The sequence below is a fragment of the Panthera tigris genome, chromosome D3, assembly GCF_018350195.1.
Source record: "Panthera tigris isolate Pti1 chromosome D3, P.tigris_Pti1_mat1.1, whole genome shotgun sequence".
NCBI classification, from domain to species: domain Eukaryota; kingdom Metazoa; phylum Chordata; class Mammalia; order Carnivora; family Felidae; genus Panthera; species Panthera tigris.
In genome coordinates, this window is record NC_056671.1 from 8,765,702 (window position 1) to 8,786,701 (window position 21,000).

General features: G+C 45.0%; 1 protein-coding gene across 4 annotated transcripts in view; it reads left to right on the forward strand.

Moving 5' to 3' along the window:
- The first annotated feature begins 8,064 nt into the window (after positions 1 to 8,064).
- The window catches only part of CUX2 (cut like homeobox 2), a 282,623-nt gene continuing 269,687 nt past the window's right edge, over positions 8,065 to 21,000 (forward strand). For 2 of the 4 annotated variants that reach the window (XM_042963190.1, XM_042963193.1), the window contains exon 1: positions 8,065 to 8,250. In XM_042963190.1, coding sequence (XP_042819124.1) covers positions 8,233 to 8,250 — 18 coding nt within the window. In that variant the 5' untranslated portion in view covers positions 8,065 to 8,232. The remainder of the gene's footprint in view (positions 8,251 to 21,000) is intronic. The other 2 variants (XM_042963192.1, XM_042963191.1) reach the window with 1 other exon arrangement.

The window sequence follows — 21,000 nt, forward strand, 5'->3', positions numbered from 1 at the left end:
CTGGCATTGAGCCGGGGTTTGAAGGTGATGCCTGTGCCTTACCAACTGCCCTCTCAGGAATCAAAGGGTGAATCTGTTTACTCTTGATTTTGCCAAAATCCGAGAATTAACTCAATTTTGGCTTTTGCACAGACCCACCTGGATTCTAGCAATAGATTTCATCATGACAGGGGCCTCCAGTGGGCAACTTCTGGCACCAGTCCCAAGCCATAGTCAAGGCTGGGCCCTGAAAGGACAGTCTCTGTTGAGTTCAAGGGGCCACTTTATAGACCCGAGTTCAGGAAGTTTCTGGGCCTCCAATACCCAAAGAACAGATGCTAAATTGCATTCAATTATTCCTCTCAGTCTGCAGGACTTTCCGTCAAAAGCACCACTCCCCAGCCCCCTACACCTTCACCAGCCACCAGCCACCTCCTTGGTGGCCCTGCCTTTTCATGCTTTCATCCTTCTTTGCCAGACTCCACCATCCAGTCTGTGTCCGGAAGAGCAACACCCGGTCTGCCTTCTGTGTTGCCCACACATCGATTCTAGGAGGGGTCGGGAGGGACTCTTTTTGCAGGACCCCAGTCTATATAGACTGCTGGGTGGGTTTCCATGAACCAGGATTCACACTGAATTTCTGGAACCTTCCAGATCAGCCGGTGGCTTCCCTAGCAGTGCCAGTGGGGGGTCTGAAGTAACTGTGCTCAAGGCCACGTCCCCAGGCTGCAGGGCCAAACAGAGGCCAGGCACAGGGTCTGTGGGCCTGGGGGAACACCAGACACCACAGAATACACCCTAAGGCTCTGAACACCCCGGGGATGAGCCCTCTCCACCTCTGCAGCTTAGCTCCATCTCTTTACAATGGCAGTTTCCACACTTGTGCTGTGTCCCTACAACAGCCATCTGAGCGCCACATGTCAATGTATTTTGCCACATCCATGAACCACCTCTATTGTCACTTATGTTACACTTTTCTTCAAATTGACTCACCTTCCTTTTTTTTCACTTTTTTTGGAGATTCCTCTTTTTTAAGTTTATTTCGAGAGAGAGATCACGCAAGTGGGGGAGGGGCAGAGAGCGGGGGGGGGAGAGAGAATCACAAGCAGGCTGTATGCTGTCAGTGCAGAGTCCAGCGCAAGGTGTGATCTCACAAACCATGAAATCAAATCAAGGGTCGGATGCTTAACCGACTGAGCCACGTAGGTGCCCCTTTTTTTTCATTTTTAGTATGTATTTTGGAGAAGGAAACCGCATTGCTACTGTAAATGAAATAGCAATTTTCCTTTGCAGGAACAGAATATAACATGAAAATAAATATGCAAATATTCAGTTTTTAAATGTTTTAATGTTTAACTTGGCACAGTCTTATCTATAGTATCTACCCCACAGGTTTCTTGCTAATTACAAAGGGAAAAAATTATAATGCAGAAACCTGGCAGACATGCCCCCATTCCAAGAGGTCAGAGATTGCACCACCAATTGTCAATTTTAGGACAACTGGTGAAATTGGAACATGGAACCTGAAATTCAGATTCTAGAACTTCATTAATGTTAAGTTTCTCAAATGTGATAATTGTATGGTGATTACATAAGAGGGTGACCTGGTTCTTAGGAGATACATACCGGACTGTGTGTGTAAAGGACTGTGGCAGTGACTGCATTAACACATAAATGGTTCATTGGGGAAAGTGTATACACACACACACACACACACACACACACAGAAATAAAGCAAATGTGGCAAAATGTCAGCATTTGGCAAATCTGGAGAAGTTCAGAGATTTCATTGCACCCTTCTTGCAACTCTTCTGTTACAATTTTTTTTCAAATAAAAAGTTGTGGAAAATGTCTACTTGAGGAGAACAAAAAGCAGCTCACACATCACAAGGGATGAGGGGGTCTCACATTTTGGGAAACACTATTCAGCTGGTACAATTTCTCCATCTCTAATTCTCTTTTCCCTCTTGTAGTTCTGACCTTCACAGCTCAGCCTCCTCCTAGATTCTGCCTACTCCTTCCCCTCTGAGAGATTCAGGGGCCACATCAGCACAGTAAAGATTCTGAAGAGTCCTGCAGCCACAAAAATACGTTGAATGCTTTTTGTTGGGGTGAGGGTCTACTGTTTGTTCCAGAGTCTTCTATTTTTTTTATTTTTTAAAAAATTTACATCCAAGTTAGCATATAATGCAATGATAATTTCAGGAGTAGGATGTTTGTTGAGCCTTTACCATGTCCCTAGTATGCTGAGAGCCCTAGGAGATGGATGCTGTTCATTTTACCCATTTTACAGATGAAGGAACCAAGGTTCAAAGAGGCAAAGTCACTCAGTCCTTATCCAAGAAAAGGAGGCTCTTAGGAAAACACAGAGCAGGGGTTGGGGTACCTTCCTTAATTGCCATGATATGACTGCTTTGGAAGTCACAAAACAATTATTGGAGGTAGTCTAGTGGCTGAGAACGGAGACTCTGGATTTAAATATCTGATACTTGCCAGTTGTGTGCTCTGGAACAAGTCACTTACTTGTACCATGGGGGTGTGGTGGTGATTAAATAAATCAGTACATGGACAGTACAATACCTGGGAGAAATGGAGACTCAGAGAAGTTAAATGACTTGGCCAAGGACACAGAGGAAGTGTCAGGCTCAGGGTTTGAACCCAGGCCTGGTAGACCCCAGAACCCTACCTATGATCCTGTCCTGTTGATCCTGAACTCTGGGTCTAGCTCACCTTCTGGTTCTGGTCTCCATTTGCTCCCAGATCACAGGCTCCTTTCCAGTTCCTCTTGCTGTAGTCAAGGCCTACAACATTGTCCTGATCTAGGGATGGCTCCAATCAGTCCTTACAAGGACAGGACATATTACTTCTGGGCCCTTTGCTTGGATCTCCAGCTCATATCCCACACTCAGCCTCAGTGGGGAAGATGAGTGTCCCTTACATGCCACTAAGGGAGTTTTAACTGCTGCTGAAGTTGACACATCCATTCACAAACCCATGGGTTACCAGAATGTTCCTCAGGCTCAGCCACCCGCATTCCTTCAAGTGAACTGGGCCACACTAAAGCCAGCCTGGGAGATATTTATTCAGAGAAAAAGAATAAAACAACAACAACGACAACAACAGGGTCAGAATCCATTTCAGCCTAACCGATATTTTACACAATTGGATACGTTTGACTAAACTAATACATATGTATGCAGACTGGTGCATTTCCATTCAAACCAATGTAAATTACCTTTGACCAATATATTTTCCTGGAAATCAATGCATTTTAACACGAGATAATATTTATGAAATTGAATTTTTTATTGAAGCTAATGCAATTCTATTCTATTTTATGCATTTTTATTAAACTAATGCATTTTAAATTAATCCATTGTATATTAAGTACAACAGACATTGGTACTTACAGTAAAATAATATATGCCCACTGAAATCAATACAGTTTCAAACCCTGGTGTTTTCCATTTAACTGAAGGATGTCAAGAATACGCAGCTATGAGTTCAGGGCATGTGAATGTGAAATTGTGTCTTTTCTTTCTTTTTTTTTCAAAATCATTATCACTTAAAAGATATTGTGCCTCAGGATATGGCCAGAGGCCCAAGGATTTAGAATTAATTCATGATTCTAACAGCCAACTCAACTGAACATCCCACTTGACTGACTTTTTGACCAAGTGGACTGGTGATTCTTAATCATGAGGGGTGACACAAGTCACTTGTCACTACTAATAAAATACTGAAGTTTGCAAACAATTTACTTTGGAAAAAAAGCAATGTTTTGAATCCATCAGGGTGCCAGCAGGAAAAGATAATACACTCAAACTGGTATTTTGAGAGGAGTTTAATAAAGAAATTATTTATTAAGGTGAGAACAGGTTTAAGAAAAGCAACAGTGCAGCCCCTGGGACTAGTAACCTTGGGAGCTGTTACCATCTGGGCATTACTGGAACCTGGAGGGAGCAGCTGGCAGAGGGAGAGAGGAGCGGTGGCTCTCAGTAGAGAAACTCAGCCCCTTGGCATCCCACAGAGAGGGAGCTAGAAAAATAAATACCTGACCTTTCTCTACTCCCTCCTCATCTCCTGTTGACACTCTCCAGTGGCCAAATCAACCAGAAGCCAGAGGATAAGGAAGCCCGTTGTTGCACTCCTGGGGCAGCACAGAATAAGCAGGAGAAAGGTAAAGAAGGATGCATCTGGACAGACAAAAAGAGGATACCCACATACCTACCGAGTGTTTATTATACATGATGTGCTTTCTCATTTAATTCTTACAACACCCTATGAGGAAAACACTACTATTATTCCTATTTCCAGGATGGGGAAATTGAAGCTCAGAGAGATTAAGTGGGAGAGCTAGGGTTTGAACAGAAGTCCACCCACCTTTGTAGATGAAGGGAACAGTTTCTGGGAAAGAAAAGAAAATTTAATAAAAGAAGACAAGGTTCTCTTTTGCCCCATCATACCCTTTTCCTTCCTGCTTGGGACCGTGACATGAGAACCTGATGTCTGGAGCTATGGCAGCCGTCTTGTAACCACGAAGGGAGATATCACAAACACAATGAGTAGAGCAGGGCAGAAAGAACAAAGGAATCTGGGTTCTTGTTGATATCGTTGAGTCCCTAAACCAAGCCCAGAACCTCCTACTTTCAGGCTTCCTGCTAATTAACAATACACTCTGGTCTTTTAAGCCCAGTTTACTGGGTTTACTGTTACTTGCACAAGTAGCCTTCCTAACTGATACACCATTACTTACGTATTGCTTGAATTTTTAATAACGAATATGTAATTTCTTTGTTAAAAAACCCACAAAATCAAATAATAAATGCTTAACCACTCCCCTCATCCAACTGCACCAAACTGGTCATGGAATTTGTGTTTTTGCCCTTCAGGACAAAACCCAGATGCACATGATTTTTTAAGGCTGATTTCACAGACCTATTTTATTACATTTTATACAAGGTTTTTTTTTTTTTCATTATGCACATTTAGATGGCAGAACATCTTGAGCATATGCATCTCTGTATTCCCTCTTGCTGAGGACCCCATTTGCAGCTCTCACAAGGCACAGCACTGCTATTGTTCCATTTCCTGTGAGAGTCCCTTAAAAGCCTGCTCTCTCCCACCTCTATCAGTTCTCAATTCAGGGAAACTTCCAGGATTTCCACATCCAACCACAGACCGTGAGGGTCTGGGGTGGGGGAAAGGAAGACCTCATGACATTTCCTAGAACTCTTAGTTGGCAAACAGCATCTTCCTTCTATGAGGGGAGAATTTTGTTCTCAATTTCCATCTTGCCCCCTTCTCTTTGAATACAGACTTGGAAGATTCTAGCACTTCGAGGGCTTTGGAAAATTTACTCCTCCCTCAAAGATTTATGGTTGTGAGATTCCCTCATTTCATTCACTCACCCATTGCTTTAGTCCCAGTAAGCCTTAGTTTTATCATCTGGAATATGGGGTGATGCTAGGACTTAACTCAAGGGCTTGTGAGGGGAAGAGAGTTAAAACATGTGGAATGACTGGCACAGAGTAAAGGCTCGATAACTGCAGGCTCATGTAAATAGCAGAAGTGATATCATTGCTAACTCTTTGAGAGTCAATAAAAATTCTTAATGCATCCATTCATATCACAGCCAGCTTCCTCAGTGGCGGCTGTCCTTATCATGGAGAAATCTAGGTCATCCTAATGGATGATACTCATCAGCTTTGGATGAGTATCTCTCTTGTGAATCCATCTATAGCACTGATTAGCCAAGGAGATTCAATGGGGGTTAAGAACTTGGACATTAAAATCAGAGGGACCTGGGTACAAATCCCATCTCCGCTTCCCAGCTGTGTGATCTTGGGCAGGTCCCTTTGTCACTCTGAGCCTCTCAGCATCCTCATTTGGAAAATGGGACTAATAACGCTGCCTCGTGAAGTAGTTGGAAGATTAAATGAGGTTATACATGGAAAACTCTGAACACAGGGCACTTAAGAGCATCTGCCATCTCTTTATAGCTGTCATTTTTTTTTTTTTCCTCTTGGCATGCACGGAAATAAGCATGGAGAGATGGATGCAAAGTTCTGTGGTCTACGTGCTATTCTGTTTCTAGAGACAGATGGAGAGAGGAAGAAAGAGCAAGGAGGTTATTGGTTGAGTTGGAAATTTCTTTTCTTAAGTAAAAGTGAGCTCAAAGTTTACAGAGAAGATAGAAGGGATCCATTATTAATATTTTAACATTGCTTTTAGATTCCAAACTCTTTGTGGGCTAAGACCCAGCTAATGAACCTTAGTATCCTGCACAGGACCTGGCACTCAGCAGGTGCCCAATCAATGTTTGTTGCTCTAAATCCATCCCTGTATTAGTCAGCTTGGGCTGCCATAATAAAATACCATACATTTAAAACCAGGCATCTATTTTCTCACAGTTCCAGAGGCTGGATGTCTGAGATCGGGGTGCCAGCATGGTCAGGTCTGGTGAAAGCCCTCTTCCTGGTTTAAAGACAGCTTCCTTCTTGCTGTGTCCTCACATGGCAGAGAGGGAAAGAGAGAGAGAAAGCCATCTCTGGTTGTCTATTCTTATGAGGGCATTAATCCCATCATGGTCGCCCTACCCTCATGATCACATTTAAACCTAATTATCTCATGGGGCGCCTGGGTGGCTCAGTCGGTTCAGCGTCCAACTTGGGCTCAGGTCATGATCTCACGGTTCGTGGGTTCGAGCCCCGCATCGGGCTCTGTGCTGACAGCTTGGAGCCTGTTTCAGATTCTGTGTCGCCCTCTCTCTCTGCCCCTCCCCCACTTGCACTCTGTCTCAAAAATAAATAAACATTAAAAAAATAAATAAATAAACCTAATTATCTCCCAAAGACACTGTATTAGGGTTAAGGCTTCAAAATTAAATGGGAGGGAGGCACAATTCAGTCCATAGCAATCCCCTAACATTCTGTACTTCAGCTGCAAAGTAGACCAAACCTCAGGGTGAGAAATGTGGGTGAGCCTCATTTGGAGAGGGAGGTTGGGGAGTGAAAGAGTTTGGCGTGGGCATTATTAGGGAATCACAGACCCTCCCATCCTCCTGGCACCCAGTGAGGGTTGGTGTAATGGCTAGGCATTCAGGGGCTGGAGTTCATGACTTGGATCCACTGCTATGACATCTAGTGTCTCACCCTTTCTGGGTGTAAGTTTCTCTCCCAGTAAAATTAAGACTGTAGGAAACAGTGTTACTTTTGCCCCAATACCATTCCCCTTTCTTGTGAAAGCAGCCTCGGGGTTTTCTTTTGGCCAGTTTATGCCCTTGGCCTCCACTCTACCCCAGCTAGGGAATTGGGCGGGCCATCTGGGCCGCGTCTAGCAGAGTCAAGGTGATTGGCTCAGGCATAGGCATGTGGTCTCACCTAGACTAATGAGAATCTTCCCTAGGCTTTCTCTTTTCCCCGGGGACAAGAAGCTGGGAGGACGGAAGCTTGGGCTAATGGCAGCCATCTTTGCCACCGGAGGGAATATGTCTGTGTGAGGATGAGGCCAACACAGAAGAAATCAGGGCCCAGAGAAGGAGAAGGAGTGCCTGAAATTCAACCTCCAGGCTATGCCTGGGCCCACCACACCAGTTAAACTTTCCAGTTAAATAAGCTAATAAATTATTTTTGGCTTAGGCCAATTTCTGTTTCTGTCCATTGTCACCGGAAGCATGTGATTAACTCAAATGCATTGGCCAGAACTATTTCAGTATTTCCCCCCTGTGCCGATGTCACCTGACTGTCTCAGGGTTGGGAAGATCTGCCCGCGCCACATTCCCTCGCAGTGTCGAAGACAATTGCAACGTGTCTGAATCCTCGCAGGTAGCAGGAGCTGCCACCTCCACTGACCCTCATAACACCCCCACGAGGTAGCCGAGCTGCTGTTCTCGTGGGTGGTAGGCGCCGTGGGTGCCCCGCCCCCGTCCTCTGCTACTTTGTCGGGAGCGGGCACGAGACCCAATTCGGGCCAATGAGATACGAGGAGAAACCTGCTGGGCGTGGCTTCTGGGCAAAGCCTCTCGAGCCCTCGAAGAAAACTTCCCGTCGACGTCGACGTGGTGGAACTGCCGCCGCCATCTTGCTTCGCCCTGAGGAGAAGACCCCGAGGCACCGCGGATTGAAGAGGTGGAAAGCGCCAGCCTCCGGTGTTGAGCCGCCAAATGAGCCGCCTCGTGATGTGCTCCACCTCAGGACTCCCCGGTGTGTGAGAAAATTATCGTCTCTCTTTCAGTTTTGTGTCAAGATTTCCATGATACTCCAAACCGTCGTGAGTAATACACTCCCATTTTATAGACGAAAGAGGTAATTTTCGGGAAAGGAAGTGACTTTCTCCCGATATATGGGCAAGATTATTTTGGTTGCAGGTGACGGAAACCCGACTCCGACAGCTTAAGGAAAAGGAATGTATAGACTCAGGTCGATTCAGAGTACGGGAGTAGACCAGTGGCCCTCGTGTGGTGAAAGCGTAAACCGAGGTAGAGTCGTACGGTGTAAAGGCGCGAATCGTGGCTATGCCCACGACGGACTGACTTCCGATGCGTTATGCCGAGCGAAGGGAGCCGGAGTCACGGGGCCACGTACTGGGCGATTTCACTTATACGCCATTCTGGAAAAGACAGAACTTCACACACAGAAAACCGATCCGTGGTTTCCAGGCGGTTGGGGAGGAGAGCAGGGAGCCGCCTGTAAGGAGAACGTGGACTTTGGGAGCCGGGGTTAGAACTGTTCTGGATCTTGATCGTGGGGCCGGTTAAATGACTGTGTGTGTTTGTGAGAACTCACAGAACCACCGTCAAAAGGGAGAATTTCACTGTGTGTGTGTGTATTGTACTTTAAAAACATTAAATTGAGGGGCGCCTGGGGGCCTCAGTCGGTCGAGCGTCCGACTTCGGCTCAGGTCATGATCTCGCGGTCCGTGAGTTCGAGCCCCGCGTCGGGCTCTGTGCTGACAGCTCAGCCTGAAGCTCCCTTCGGATTTTGTGTCTCCTTCGCTCTCTGCCCCTCCCCCACATGTGCTCTGCCTTTTTATTTATCAAAAAAATAAACGTAAAAAAAAAAAATTAAAAAAAAAAAAACATTACATTGAGAGTCCTAGGGTAGGATGGGGAGTTACTCCTTAATGGGTACAGAGTTTCTGTTTGGGGTGGTGACAGCTTTTGGAAATAGCGGTGAGATGGTTGCATAACATTGTCAATGTAATGAATGCCAGTGAATTTTATGCGTATACATCGTTAAAATGGCATTTTACGGTAAATATATTTTACCACAATTTTTTTTTCTGCAGTGGACCTAATATTATTTTAGTTTCAGGTGTGGAGCATAGTGACTTCACAAGTATATACATTACAAAATTCTCACCGTGATAAGTGTAGTTACCATCTCTCACCACACTGAGTTATTATGATATTATGGCCTATGTATTGCCTATGCCGTACTTCCCATCCCATGACTTATTTATTTTATAACTAGAAGTTTGTATCTCTTAATCCTCTTCACCTTTTTCTCCTACTCCCTCTTCCCTTTCCCTCTGGCAACGACTACAATTTTTTTTTTTTTTTAAGTGGAAAATAAAGGTTCCAGGAATAGATTTCAGGCTTGGCTGGATCCAGGATTCTCTCCATCTCTCAGGCTCTCTTTTCCACTGCCTTGGTTTTATTCCCAGCAGGCTCTCCTCAAGTGGTGACAAAGATGGCCTTGGGAAGTTCCAGGTATACCTGCTCTCGGATTAGCAATGCAAGCAGGAGAGAAGTGCTTATTTCCCAATAGTTCCTAAAACTACTGCATGATTGAGTCTCATTGGCTTGCCTTTGGACGTGAGCTTGCCCCTCAGCCAGTCACTTGGCCCAAGGGTCTAGAGTGCTCAGTTGGCCAGCCCTGGGTTATATGTCTACTCCTAGAGCTGGGGTGAGTATTCCCACCCAAACCCCTTGGAGGGAGAGTGGGGAGGGATGGATCTCAAAGAGAACCAAGGAGCTTTGCCAGCAGCCCCTACACCCAAGTTAAATGTTGAATGGCCCAGCCCCAATTCTCAGCCCGACATTTATGCAGGCTGTGCCATTCTGTCCTTACATTCTCTCCAGCAAAGCCCACGTAGGTACAACATACACTCATCATTCCATCCCTGGGTTTGCATAAAAACCCACGTCCACGAAGTAGCAACTGCAATGTTTTTCAATCACACAGCAAAGATATTTAAAAATATCACCCATATGTGTTTTAAATACAGGCAAATAGCTGGCAAGGCAGTCAGCTTCACACCCGCGTGCCATTCTGAGTTTTAATCTTCTCGTTTCCAACTCTCAAAATCACACGTTGAAGGCCAGACAAGCCCAGAACACTGCTAAGGCTGTGCGTCTACCCAGAATCTTCCCAACCCGCCCAGCCAGCTTTCTTTCCTGGTTGAGGAAATATCTATGATTCTGGGAAGGAATTTGGGGGCTCCTAGGCTTGAGCTGAATCATTTGCCCTCCACTGAAAATACAGAAGTGGGACCAAGAAATTTTTAGTGAAGTTTGAGGAAGTTTTCCAACCTCCTTCATGAAACCATCCTTAGGCAGTTTGGCCCGCACCAGCTTTCTCACTACCCCTCTGCCTGCCTGCCAATTGTGCTATCTATCTGGTATTAAATTCTTTAAAATCTGGCTTTGCTTATATGCAATCTTATAACTTGAGACTCCCCATATTTTCTCATCTTCCATATTTATACTTTCTCTTAATAACAAAAATAATATCCTTCCACTGTAAGTAACAGAGAATTCCAACTCTAACTGGCTAAAGTTATAATAGGTTTTCTTTATCTTATACAAGAAGTACAGAGGTAGGTAGGTGAGTCCAAGTTTGGTGTGATCAGTGGCTACATGACATCAGCTCTCTACCCTGCCATCCTCTGTGTGGTCTTTACCCTCAGCCTGCTTCCCCTCATGGCCTCAGTATGGCTGCCCCTACGCCAGGCATCACATCTAGGCACAGAATTGTCCACAGAAACCTTTCTTATAAGCACTTCAGTAGATCTCCCCTCACATCTCATGGGCTAGAACTTAGTCACATGTCCACCCTAAGGCCAGACACCAAGAAGGGCAATGGGAGGAGCAGCACCAGCAAGAGAAAGAGGAGGAAGAGGAGGAGGAAGGGAGGGTGTTGGGTCGTAGGGGAGAAGAAATCAAAGAAATCTTGGGGAGTTTGTGTAATCTTTTCTTTATAATCTCTCGTGAGATTGGTGCACATTTTGCTGATTGCCTCTCTTCTCTTCCTAAATGCTCCCTCCTAGCCTCTGGCTGCTTCCCAATCTTTTTGCCACCTCACTGCATGGGCTTGACTAAGGCACCTTAGGTTTCACTAGTCCTGTCCACTCCCTGTCCAGGCTCATAGCCCATTATGTGCAATCCTTAAATCCCCAAAACTCTGGAATATGAAAGTTTTTATTTTCATGTTTGCGCAAACATTTGACCACAAAATCCGCCCGGGACTGGTGCAATGTGTAGACTTAAAAAAAACCCACCCCACTTAATGTGAATAGCCAGACATTTTGCTGCAGGAATATTAATGTGCTGGGCCACACAATGCTGCCTAACCCTGAATATAATATACAGTGTATGGTATTCTGAAAATCTGAGTGATTCTGAATTCCAAAATACATCTGGTCCCAAAGGATTTGGATAAAGTGGATTATAAAGTTTGATGATGAGTGTCATCATTCCCGTTTTACAGGTGAGGAAGTGAGACTCAGGTAAGTTCAGTATCTTGGCCTAAGTTTACATAGTGAGTGTGGCTTGGATTTAAACTTGGGACATCTAGTGTCAAAGCCAAGGCTATCACCTAACACAACTCTAATCTTTCACATCCACATGCACAATTTTTTCTGTATCTATGTACCATATATTACTATTTACTTAGTATTTTTCTCTAACCTAGCTCACTTTTTACTTAATTAAATGTCTTTGTAAAAGGGAACTTTCTATCACCATTCTAAATGGAAATTTGGCATCTCTTGCCATAAATAGAAAAGGACTACATATAAATACATACATTTAAAACCATGAATGTACTCAGCCAGAGGAACTGAGCCTGAGACCTGTTGTCTATTTTAAAGGGAGATTTTGGGGGACGCCTGGGTGGCTTAGTTGGTTAAGCCTCTGACTTTTGATTTTGGCTCAGGTCATGATCTTGTGGTTTGTGTGTTTGACAGACTGCTTGGGATTCTCTCTCCCTCTCTCTCTACCCCTCCGCAGCTCATGCATGTGCTCTTTCTCTCTCTCTCAAGTTAAATAAATAAACCTTAAACATTTGTTTTAAAAAATAAAGTAAAAGGGGGATTTTTTCCCCAGAGACAGAGGTGTTATAGATGTGCTAGCACCTCACTGAGTCTTGGCCTTTAGAGTGATAGGAAAGACTGAGAGACATTTGAAAGATAGCCATCTTCCTCCCCATGGGATTTGAGGTTATAGAATGTTCTGTGAATGACCTAGAAATATCTGGAAGGTCATAGACCACACTTTGGGATGTCCAGAGCTATGTACACTTGGGCCCAGCTCATAACCACCCCATGGTGTCCATGCATGTGCTACCCACTCGCTACCCTTGGATGACAGACCCTATCCTCCGTGGCCCAGGCTTGGCTGATCAGCCCCTTCCCTTTCGCTTTTGGCCATTGACCCTGTAAGGATGTGCATCCAGAGCTACGAGAGGCCATGATGTCAGACTTGTGGACAGAGTAAAAAGAGCAAATTCAAGCTGACACCCAGACAAAATCAGACGGGAGGCAGCTTAACTGAAAAAGCCTTGACACAGTGACATGTGCTGATCCATAAGCTGTGCCAACCTGGAGGGTGCTGCGAAGAGCTTACAGGGGACATGTGTGATGGTCAGTTTGACGTGTCAGCTTGGCTAAATGAGAGTGCCCAATTATCCACACATTAATCTGGATATTGCTGTAAGGGTGTTTTGTGGATGTGATTGAAGTTTATAGTCAATTGACTAAGAGAGATTATTCTGTATCATCTGGGAGGGTCAGATTCAGTCAGTTGAAAGGCTGAAGAGCAGGGCTGAGACTTACCTGAAGAAAAGAAAATTCCTCCTGTGGACAGTAGCTTCCCCCTGGACTTTCAATCTCTTCTTCTTGATGGAAATCCTAAGAATTTCAGACTTGACTACTCAGCCCCACAACTGTATAAGCCAATTCCTTGCAATGAATCTCTTACTATGTATGTCTCCTACTGGTTCAGTCTCTGGAGAGCCCTGACTGGTAACAGTAGCAAAGGAGAATTGTGTGGAAGGGTATGCATGTTTAGACCATTTTAATAAGTAAATGTAACTGCCTTATGTTTCTTTCATTCTTTGCTACGTTAGAAAGGGTTCAATACCTTCCTGCCATCAAGAAAAAACAAATAGTTTTTGGTGGATTTGACCATCCCAGTTTATTGTGGAAGAAGAGGGGAGAAGAGAGATTGTACAGGACATCAAAGGCCTTAGTCTAGAACATGCTGTGAGCAGGGACTGCATCTCTTTTCAGCATGGATACTCCCACTTGCATGTGTGTTAACTACAAAAATGAGCACTCAAGTGCAATAGCTTCTTTCTTGCCCTCCTCAACACTCTTATTTTGGGGGACCCCAAGGCACCTTGCTTTAAGAAAACTGACATTTGGAAATTGGAGCTTACCCAAATAATCAAACCGTCATCTTCAACAATTACTGGGTACTCACTGTGCAACAGGTATATTCACTACGTGACTTTACACCCTCACAGTAGCCCTGAAAGGAAACCAAGGCTCAGAAAAATGAAATGTTCCCAGGGCCACATGCTAAGTGGCACACAGCAGGTTTAGCACTGGCTTTTGTCGTAAGACCAAACAATATACAGTATAGTGTTGCCTGCTATTAAATTTTACATAAATAGTATTGTACTATTTGTATTCTGCAACTTGTTTTCTTTAAGAAGTGTTACTATGAGGATCGCCCATGTTGAATAGTGTGGTTCTGAATCATTATTTCCCCCATCTATAGATTTCCATTGTGTGAATACAGTACAATTTATTTTATCCAGTCTGCTATTGATGGGCATTTGGATTGTTACCTTTTCCCTTTGTTTTTGTTTGTTTTGTTCTTTTACTGTTATGAGCACTCTTCTGTAAACAATCTTATAGAAAGATACAAATCATTTATATCCTGCTGGATGCACCTGGACAAGAGTTCCTCGTGAATATATCCCTAGGAATAGATTGGTGGGGCATGTGGCATGCGCCATGCATGTCTTCCACTTTGCTAGATTATGCGCAGTTGTTTTCTAAGCTAGTTGTACCGATTACACCAGCAGTGCATGAGGATTCCAGTTGCTCTGCATTTTTAATAACTGTTAGTATTATCTGGCTTCAAAATTTTGGCCAATCTGATGAGTGCACAATGGTATCACATTTTGGTATTAATTTGAATTTTTCCTAACTACTATCGAGGCTTAGCTTTTCAGGTATTTATTGGCCATTTGAGTGCCCTCTTCTATGAAATGCCTGTCTGGGGCTGTCCCATGGAACGCTAGAAAGGAATCTCTTTAGGCAAGGCTATCTTAGGATATTTAAATCTTTGTTTCTTTTGAAGCATCAACTTGCCAAAGAAGTTGACATTCAAAACCTTAAAAAAGAGAAACAGGGTGAAGGCTAAAGGGAGGCTGAGGCAAAGGAAATGGGATTCTTCTCAGGTTCTCTCAGTGATGCCCCTCAAGAGTCAGCATTGAATGCTGGATCACGTGACAGCTCCTGTTTCAACAGGACTCCTACTTTTCACGGTTCATATCTCCATGCCACCACTCTTGAGCCAAGAAGGGAGCAGCACTCCCCTTTTACAGATGTGAAGAATGAGGTTTGGAGGTGCTAGGTGGCATGCCCAAGGCCACATGGCATCATGACTGGCTGGCTGGGGTGCAAAGCCTGCTGGGGTCCCAAAACCCAGAACCACTGGTGGAGACCACCAAGAACACTTAGGAGGTACCAGGGAACCTCACTTATAGGCCAAGGTGGGTCCTTTCAGAGCAGTTGGATGATCTAATGGGGGAACTCATCAGATTTCCAGGAGCTTGCAGTCTTAGGTCATGCTGAGAGCAACAGCCACATGGCATCCAAGCTGGATGATTGTGGGGAGAAACTGAAGTTGGTGAAACCACAGAACTAGCTCAGGAAGGGGTGCAGGGTCTGGCCTTTCAGTGGGACAGCACTAGGTCCACTTGCTGTAGTGATAATTAGGCCCCAGTGGCTCACGATATGGGACGTATGTTTTGTAGCCATGGGATAATCCTTGTCAGATGTTCTTGGGTGAGAGCTGCTCTCCTCCATGTGTCATCCAGGAAGTCAGGCTCCTTCCTACCCTTGAGTCTTGTATCCTCCTCCTGGGGCCAGTGGGCTAGCCCAGGCATGTTCTTTCGACAGTGAAAAGCAACGGTGCAAGAGGGCAAGTGGAAACACAACATATCTTGAGATGTAGGCTCAGAACTGGCACACCAACAATTCCACTTCATTCTGTTGGCCAAAGCATATCATGTGGCCAAACTCTAACTCCAGAGAGGTTAAGCACCTGGATCTAAGCCACACAGCCAGGCAGCCACAGATTCAGGCCTCAGACATAAGCGATGCCACGTCAAAAAGTGACTCCTTTGTCACCGGCATCGTCAGGCAGCCATTTCCCAGTGACTGACTTTTAAATAAAACACGGAGCACACAATTTCCTGTACCTAAGCTCTCTTTTACATTCGTCTCTTGTCTGAGCCACCATCTGTCCCTCCACTCGGTGGTGATGCTTCAGCAGTGGGGTGAGGCCTCGCCAGCCAGGTTCCCTCCACCTTCATGCCTCTTAGCAACCTTCAACAGATGCAAGTTTTCTGACACAGGCTCCCATGATTAGCAGATGCTCTTTAATTAGCTTTATTTGCATTGCGTTTGTTGCCTCCCTGAGATTATCTTAATTCCATAGTCCTCCAGGATACACATTTTGTATGTGGCCATTTGCCTCCCTGAGGATTGGGAGGAAGAGTGGGACTGTGGGGGACTTGCTAGGGAGGACTTGCCCTGTAAAACCAGACTTCAGCACCTGAGAAAATTTCCAGACTAAGGAGAGGCCAGGAGGTTAGAGCTGATGGGACAGCTCTGTAGAATTAGAGAATGGGAGGTATCCAGAGGACTCTGCCTGGATCTTAACCCACTCTTTAGCTCTGTGACCCTGGGCAAGTTACATCATCTCTGTGCCTCAGTGTCCTCATCTGTAAGATGGGAATAATAATAATGTCTACTTCATGGGGTTGTTGTGACCTTAAATGAGTTAATTCCTAGAGAGGGCTTAGAATAGCACCTGGCACATAGTGATTAAATTATAGTTAGTTATAATTATATACCTATTATATGGACCTCCTGACAGTCATCTGTTACCCACCCCTCCAGATATCACTTGTTTCCCCCAAAAGTCACTGCTGACAATGGCAGTTGGCATTTGTGGAGCACTTACTGATGCCAGGCTCTTTGTGTGTGTTATCTCATTAATTCTCACCCCAACACTAAGAGGTCCCCACTGTATAGATAGGGAAACAGGTTGGACAAGGGAGTGACTTGCTCAAGGTCACATCTCAAAAGTGGCAGAACCACGATTTGAATCAGAATTTAAACTGGGGTCCCTCTGATTCCAGCCCTGCTTCTATCACCCCTACACTATTCCTGTCTTTGGTCTGAGAGAAATGGAGACAGTAATGGACTTCACTTCCACGATGCAGTTTGCTTCTTCCAACCACCTTGTTGGAAAGCCCCCACTTTACAGTTAATGAAAGCCACTTGGAGGAGAGTGACTTGCCCAAGGGCACACATCTAGGAAGGGGAGAGCCGTGAGTTTCATCTCCATTTATTTATTTATTTTAACACTTACTCATTTTTGAGAGAGAGAGAGAACGTGAGTGGAAGAGGGGCAGAGAGAGGGGGAGACAGAATCCGAAGCAGGCTCCAGGCTCTGAGCTATTAGAGATCAAACCCACGAACCACGACATCACGACCTGAGCGGAAGTCAGACGCTTGATCGACAGCCACCCCAGGCATCCCAGTTGCATCTCCATTTACTCCCAAGTCTGACTTCAGACTCATTCCACGCTGTCCGACCCTAAGATGTATAGCAGTTGATTTTGTGCCCATGATGTCATTTGCTTCTTCCAAATACCTGTTTGAGGATTCTACCCTCATTTTATAGCTGAGCATACTGAGACTTGGGAGAGAAGCCAGCAAGTGGCAGAGAAGGGATTTAAGCTCCTTCCCCTGGACCCAGTGCTCTTTTCCCTGCCTTTGGCCAGGGAAATTGTTGCCCAGGGAAGGGAATAGGAGGAGAGAAGGCAACTCTAAAGGGGTAGGGGGTGCCCCAAAGTCTACCTTTGGACTCACTCACTTATTGCCAGCCAGCCTGGTTGCTAATCAGAGCCTCTCAGGTCTCAGGGGCGCTCAGGCTTGGAGTTGGGGTTGGTGTATACACCAAGTGTCCACCAGGTGGGGCTTTTGCCAAAGGCCGGGCTCCAGGAGGCCCCAGCAGAGGCCTTGCTGCCCCACCTTGGAAGGTACCAGCAGGCACACACAACCGCGTGGATCTACGCAGTATGCTTACCCGCGTGCACACATGGGCTATGTAAACCTGTGTGTGAGCACACAGATGTGTTCCAGAGAATCTGTTTATGGCTTGTGTTTAAATGTGCACGAATGGATGTGTGCATGTATGTGTGTATGCATGGTGTGCAGAGAAGTGTATGCAAACAATGTGAGAGCAAGTGTGTATACATGTGTGCACATATGTGCAAATATATATGTGTGTGTATGTGCACAAAAGGGAATGTGGTACATGGGTGGTAGTTTAGACCCTGGCCTGAGGTATTGAGGATCATTTTAGAATCTCTCTCCTATGCTGTTTTCAGAGGCAGGGTCTCAGACAGAAACTGAGATGACATCTCAGGGTCCCTGATGCCTGGCACATTTGCCAAAGACCCTGAAGGACCCCAAGGATTTGGAGCAGGAGAGCTCATGCAGGAGGGCTAGATTTGCTTCTTGAGTCATGGAGTGTTTGAATGTGGAGGCCAGGGGTTGGAGGGGGAGGGGACTTTGCTCCTCCAGACACTGAGGGGTCCACAGAGGTTTCTGGGGTTGAAGGGATGGGAACCCAGCCTTCAAAGGAGAGCTTCTAGAGCCTTCATCTTGGGCCCCCTGAGCTCTAGAGCTGGAGACTGTGGGTGCAAGGGAGAGAGGGCTTTGGATTTCAGCCCTGACTGAGCCCCTCACCAGCTGGGAAGTGAATTCAAAAATTTAAAGTGGAGGTTCCTGTGTGGCTCAGTTGCTTGAGCATCTGGCTCTTGATTTCACCTTGGGTCATGATCTCAGGGTCGTGGGATCAAGCCCCATGTTGGGCTCTGTGCTGAGCCTGGAGCATGCTTGGGATTCTCTCCCTCCCTTTCTCTCCTCTTCCACTCCCCCCCATTTGCACACGCTCACTCTCTCTCTCTCAAACAAACAAACAAAAATTCAAAGTGAATTCAAAGCCCCACAGAAATTTAGAGGCCGCTGAGAAACAGAAGGGAAGGAAACAGAAGGGTGTTCAAGGTTAAGAACTTCAACCTTGACATCAAACAGAACAGGATTTGACCGCCAGCTCGGTTGCTTATAGGCTGGATGACCTTGGGCAAGTCACTTACCATCTCTGAGCCCCTATTTCCTCAGCTATTAAGGGGAGGAAATGGCAATACTTACCTCCAAGTGCTGTTACAAGGAGGAAATTAGATAATGGGCAGAGCGAGCCCAGCTTGTGGAAAGCAGACCATAAATGGCAGCATCACCATTATTTTCCTGTCTTGTGGGGACAAGTGGATCATCTTTTGATTTGTGGAACTCAAGAACTGAGAAATCAGAAGGTCCAAGGAGACTGAGAGAGTGGTAACTTAGGGACTGCTCCTGGGGCGACAGAGACCCCTGTTGGCTATGATTTGTCTGAATGGCATCTTCTAGAAGTACCTACATTTCCTTCCCACCTGTCCTGAACAGCGGCAGCAGGAAAACCTAAAGCTGGGGTCATTAGTAGCAGGGCTACAAAGGGTGAGTTTTCCCACTCTGCTTCCAAGCCATTGTCCTATTGAGTGAACTAGGGCAAGCTATTCAGTTCTTCTGACCCTCAGCTTCCTTATTGGCAGAATGGGCACAGTGATGATAGAGGTGAGATTTAGGGAGAATGTTAGAGAGGTCCTCGGTGCATAGTAGGCACCACTATGACAGTGATGATGACAGTGCAGCAATAGAATAGGGACAAAATGAAAATTGTAAGCATTCATATCTCCCTGTTTCTCCAAAGGAGCAAAAGAATTCTTTTTTTTTTTTTTTTTTGGTTTGGCTTCCTATTTTGCTGACTAGATGAAATGTGAGAACCTCAGATTTGAAGAAGGAGCAATGAGAGAGGGAGGAGGGTGGAAATGGAGGAAGAGAGAGAAGGCACTGGGGAAGGCAGCAAATAAGAGTGAGTGATGAATGAGAGAAGATGGACAAGCAGTTTGAGGGGAGAGAAATTAAAAATAGAGACTGGAGTGGTTGCTTTAATGAAGGGAACTTCAGGGAAAGAAAGAAGCAAAAAGGATTGTTAAGGTGTTAAGTGCTCCGTGCCCTGCCCCTTAAGAAACCTGCAGTAACAACCTATACTCTTCATCAGGTTTTAGGGGTACAGTTTGTGGAATTTTATTTGGGCAGGTGGAGTGCTGGTGGGGGTGCTCCATTCTTCTCAGGGCACAGGAAAGACCTATGGCTATCCTTGGGAGCTCATAGTTTTGGGAGCTGATGGAGTAATCAGCGCCCCAGTGGGCATGAAGCCAAATGGGGACACTCAAGCCAGATATGTGGGACCTGGGAGAGATAGAGAGCCAAATGTGTTCCCTTAATTCCGTGGTGTTTGTCTTGGAGGTCTTAGGTCTCTGTCTTGTTTGCACACTCCACTGCTAAAATAGGATGCAGAATTGGAAGGCCGGTTCCTGCCCAAGGGCCAGCTTCTCAGGGGCTCAGCAAAGCTGTGTGCCTGAAGAAGAGCCTGTACCAGTGCAAAGCAGAGTCCTAGAAACTCTAATTAGCTAATGTTTCTAAATCTCCTGGAAGCTGCCAAGTGCCAAGTGGTGTTTCATTCCGGGGATGCTCAAAGAAAATTCAGTCCTAGTTCTGGCTATAGATACAGCTCTGAAAGGGACCCTGGGCTATTACATGAGCAGAGCTATTAGAAAGCTGAAAAAAAAAAACAAGCAAACAAACAAACAAACAAAAAACCCAGACATGGCATAGTAAAGTGAGCTTAATAAGGATATAATTTTCAGTTAAACTGTTTTGTGCTATTGTAAAAAAAAAAAAAAAAAAAAAGGAACATGTTTTTTTCTTTAAATCCATAGTGTGCAGGTACCTCTACCTGGGGTTGATTTTTGTGTATGGTGTGAGGTAGGGATCTAATTCTATTTTTTTTCCCATATGGGTAGTTAGTTGGCCCAGCACCATATTGAAAATGAAGTCTGTCTTTTCCCCACTAGTTTATAATGCCAGCAACAAATGCCATATATTTGTGTAAATCCATTCTATATTTGTGTAAATCTATTTCTGGGTTGTAATTTTTTCCCCAGAGTCTATTTGTCCTTCTGCCTCGCTGTCTTTATTATTAGAGCTTTATAATTAGTCTTAATATCTGATAGGAAAAATTCCCACATCTTATTATGCTTTAAATACCCTGACTATTCTTGGCCCTTGCATCTCCATAAAAAATTTAAGATGGGATTGTCATATTCTGTGAAAAATCTTATTGGGATTTTGATTGGAATGGTCTTAAATTTACTGATTAATTTGGACAGAAATGACATCTTCACCATATTAAATCTTCCAGCTCATGAACATGGAATATCTCTCTATTTAGTCAGATCTTCTTTCATGGACATCTCAGATGGATGTGGTATTCTGTGGTGTCAGTCAGGGTCCCAGGAGAAAATAGATTCCCTCCCACCCCAGCCA